We start from the raw sequence: 4,134 nt of genomic DNA, 5'->3' as shown, positions 1-4,134 counted from the left end.
TTGCAAACAAAAGGCAACCATAATTGAAATTCCAAAATATTACATGTTATTGTGACAAGACAGTCCATTTAAGGACATACTTGTTGTGTAGGCAATTGTTCAACACCCCAAGTGAGGTAGGCCAGAACATATGGCCAGCATTTATCTTGGCATCCTAACAAACAAATGATAAAACCAAAACACAATACATGGTTCTCAGCTTCCTAGCAACAACATAGTACTTGCTTCTCAACTCCTAACATCAGATTTTTAGGTTCACCCTATGCTAACTTCTTTTCTTTTGGGGTGAAAAGGGTTAATACTAAAATAAACAAACACTAAAAACATCACACAAGCCTAAATAAAATAAGTGAATGGTGAAAAATAACCTAATGTGTCATAGTTGTAACCGAATACTCCGCAGTCGTTGCAGAGCCGTTGAAACTGAGTGTAGTTGAATCATCTCATCTCAACCACCGTCTAAGGTCACCGGTTGACGAAGGTGAAACCTCGCCACCGAGACTCTCAGTACAACAAGAAGAGTAATTGGAATTTTGCTCCAATCCATAATGTGATGCTGCTACATTCACACTCTTGAAACTTGGACTCCTTAAACTATGTCCATAATTTCCATAACCAACTCCTCCTACATTATAAGGATCAGGAGCAGGGAAAGAAAGCCTTTTCTTTACTGATCCGGATCTATCCCTCTCTGGAGTCGATGGCCTTTGCCTTGGCGCACTCTGCGACCGAATTCGAGCCTTGGCAGACTCGGTTGCTTGCATGTAATTAGGCAATGTAGCTGAAGCAGTAGTAGAAGCAATACTGTTACAACTACCATTACTTGTTCCACCCCTACTATTTTGGTACAAGTTCCCATTGTAATGGTAATTAGACCTTAAGCTTGGTGTTTGAGAGGTGTGGTGGTAGCTTCTATCTTCTCGAACACAACGAGGGCTTGACGATCGGACTTGAATAGGTCTTGATTTTGCTGGAGACGGAGTAGTGATGGATTGGTTGTGAACGGATCCATTTTGGTGTGATCTATGGAGTGGTGAAGCAATGGAATGTCTTTGTGGTTGGTGATGTGGATTATATTGATAATTTGGATGTGATCTTCTGTAATTTGCTCCTAGATATGAATAAGGTTGAGATGTGTCGACTTCCACAGTCTTAATAGAGTCTCTTTGATCGGTTGAAGCCCTTCCCCTATTCTCCCATGGCTTTGTAGCCATCCATCTATCTAGCCATTTTGGTCTCTCTTCAAGTTCATCTTCATTTCCAATTGATGATGTCCTACCATTTCTCCAAATCTGTGAAATTGTTAAAGCCAAATAGCTAAGAAAATTGCTTTGGTGTTTGGTTATGCGGTGATATAAATTGATTTTGAATCAATTGATTGCGTAAAATTGTAACCAAAAAAAGAATTGATTGTGTAAAATTGGTTCTAACTAAAAGCGAGTTGAATGTACATTGATTTATATTTCAATACTTCCATGTAAAAGTGAGTTGAATATTAAATTCGATACCAAAAATCAATTGTTGAGGCAAAAACTCCAAATTCTAGTTTCAAGTTAGAACCAATTCTGCTCGAGAAGATCCAAAAAATTCAAAATCAATTATATAACTCTAGATTCAATTTTACTCCTCCAGAAGTGGAAAGACACATGCACTCATGAGTAAATGTTCGGAATCACGATGAGTTCGACAAAATCTAGGTTCTATTGTAATGTTAAAGCTCAAAATGTAGATTTTTCGGCATAGTGATTTTGGCAAACTCGCTATCAATCCAAATATGCAGACTTAGAACAAGAAAATAAAGCGAAAAAGAGGGTGAAACTAAAACCTGTTGTGAAAATGCTTGGGACAAGGACTTTTCCCTCTTCATTGCTGCTTCTTTCCTCTGTTGCAACATGGCCTTAACTTCTTCAACTGTGTGTGGACGATCATCCCAATCATCTGCAATACTACTTCCTTCTCTTGACTGCCAAAACAACCACACAAAAGATTCAAACACATAAGCCTATAAACAGAACACCAAAATAATTAAAAAGTTCTATTCCTTTGCTTTTGTAACCAAAAAGCACTTTTGTTTCCAAACATAATCTTTGCTTCTAAAAGCATGGAAAAGAAAAGTACACAAAATTCGATTACAATGATGTTGGTCTGATCAAATCAAAGTAACATATGACTTACTATTGATTTCCTATCTGAAATGTCTTGAAGATACCGCGAATCCCAAACACTAGCAGTGTCACTGAAGGTTGATTTTCTACTTCCTTCATGTGAAGTAGACCTTATCCTTTGGTCAAGAACTCTTGCTTGTACTCTAACAAGAGCTTGCATGCACCTAAGTGTCATCTTTGCTTGCTTCCTAACATTGTGACCTCTCACTAAAGCTTGCAACTTCACTAACCCCTTAAGCGCACGAAGTGCTCTTCTTGCCTTCAAGGTTCAAAAACACACCAAGAAAGGAAAAAAGGTACTTTTCAATTTCATATAACACAAACTTCTTATCAAGGTTAGAAAATTTAATACATGGGTTGATTTGACGAAATCACATTGACACGGTCATTTTGTTGAAGCTCCAAAGCGTAGTTTTTGCCAAATCACGGTTGAACATTGTGATTCTGCCAAACTCACCACTGATCCAAAATCATTGTGGCAATTGGTAGAATCACAATGACTCGTCGTCTCGTGATTTTGCAAAATCTACACTTTCGAACTTCAACAAAGTGACACCATGATATTGTCAGACATAAAGTGATTCTAAACATGCAAGAGCTTCAACAAAATTACAGTGGCACCGTGATTTCGTCAAACTCGCAGTAATTCCAAACATGCAATTAGATCTGTTATGTGAACTCACCAAATAACCTCTAAAAGAAGTTTGAATCACAACAGCAGCATAATGCTCCCTAGCATGATTTGAACTCTTAGTCAACCTTGCAACTTCCACGGCAGCTTGAGCAGTAGCTCTTGCTGCCTCAGCTGTAGCCATAGCCACAGCAAGAGCATGTTTCTCATCCTGATCTGTCCTTGAAGCCACACTTGTAGCACTAACAACATCATGCTTCAACTTTGTTGGTGTACTTTGTTGTGTATTATTCACTGTTTCATGATTCACTGGTTTCCTAAAAATCCACCTTCTTTTTTCTCTCTTCTACAAAAATAAAAAAGTTTTTTTTTTCATTGTTTTCATTCTTTCAATACTTCATTTCCATGAATTAGAATGTAAAAACAAAAGGGTCACTAAAACTATAAACAAAAATGAAAAATTCACAGAATTTTTTTAAGTACCTTTTCTTCATCTTCTTCTTGATCACAATCTTCTCTTCTTCTACCACTTCTTTTTTCACTATCTTTTGTTGGAGATCTGAATGCTCTTTTCACAGCAGTTAACCATGAACTACTACCTTTCTTCCCCATGTAAAACTTAACATTTACAGCACAAAAAAAAAATTCTACTACTAAAAAAAACACTTAGAAAATGCCTTAAAAACTTTGCAGTGTTGAAGACATAAAGGTTCAACTTGGTTGGGTGGTAAAGTCTTTAAAGAAGAGAAGGAGAAAAACAAGGAAAGCTAAAAGAAACACTTGTGGATCTTTGGTTCAATCTTTGTTATTTTTATCATAAGTACACATTCAACAATGTTACAGGTAAATTGTCCTCATTTGTGCAAATAAATGAATCATTCTTGCAGTGAAATTAATATCTAATAACAATCTTAGAGAGCTACCAAAAAAAATGAATATATAATTATTCATTCACCTTACTGTTTGTTTCTTTGTGATAATTAATAAATTATTTTGACCAATGTACTACTATAAAATATTGAATTAAAATCATGCTATAAGATTATGTTGAGTACTACAAGGTTTCAAAGTTTGTATACAAATTGATTTATGATTCAATATAATGGTAGTCAGAGACAGGCTGTGTTTGTGAGTGAGTGAGAGGAGGAGGGGGTAGCATAGAATATTAAAATCCAAAATTTTATTATTATGTAAATGAATCTAATTGTGCAAAGCTTATGGATTTTTGTGGCATGAAGGTGGACAGCAGTGGGAGTGTCAGAAGGTATACCTTAGGCTTTTAATGTTATGAATAATGAATATGAATAATAATTGAAGGTTGAATCAATGGATGTGTGT

General features: G+C 36.0%; 1 protein-coding gene across 1 annotated transcript; it reads right to left on the bottom strand.

The window, feature by feature from the left end:
• LOC146897434 (protein IQ-DOMAIN 17-like) lies at window positions 1-4,134 on the bottom strand. The gene is made up of 5 exons (XM_085734538.1): window positions 3,280-4,134; window positions 2,849-3,142; window positions 2,176-2,424; window positions 1,826-1,963; window positions 1-1,292 (listed from the first exon to the last, which is right to left on the bottom strand). Exons 1-5 carry the CDS (start codon window positions 3,406-3,408, stop codon window positions 444-446), a joined length of 1,659 nt encoding a protein of 552 aa, XP_085590664.1. The 5' UTR covers window positions 3,409-4,134; the 3' UTR covers window positions 1-443.

This window comes from Medicago sativa, chromosome 8 (assembly GCF_051527215.1).
Source record: "Medicago sativa cultivar Bolivia chromosome 8, Bolivia_mono, whole genome shotgun sequence".
Lineage (NCBI taxonomy): Eukaryota > Viridiplantae > Streptophyta > Magnoliopsida > Fabales > Fabaceae > Medicago > Medicago sativa.
Note: the sequence above shows the minus strand (reverse complement) of the source record. Positions and strands in the feature narration are given on the sequence as shown.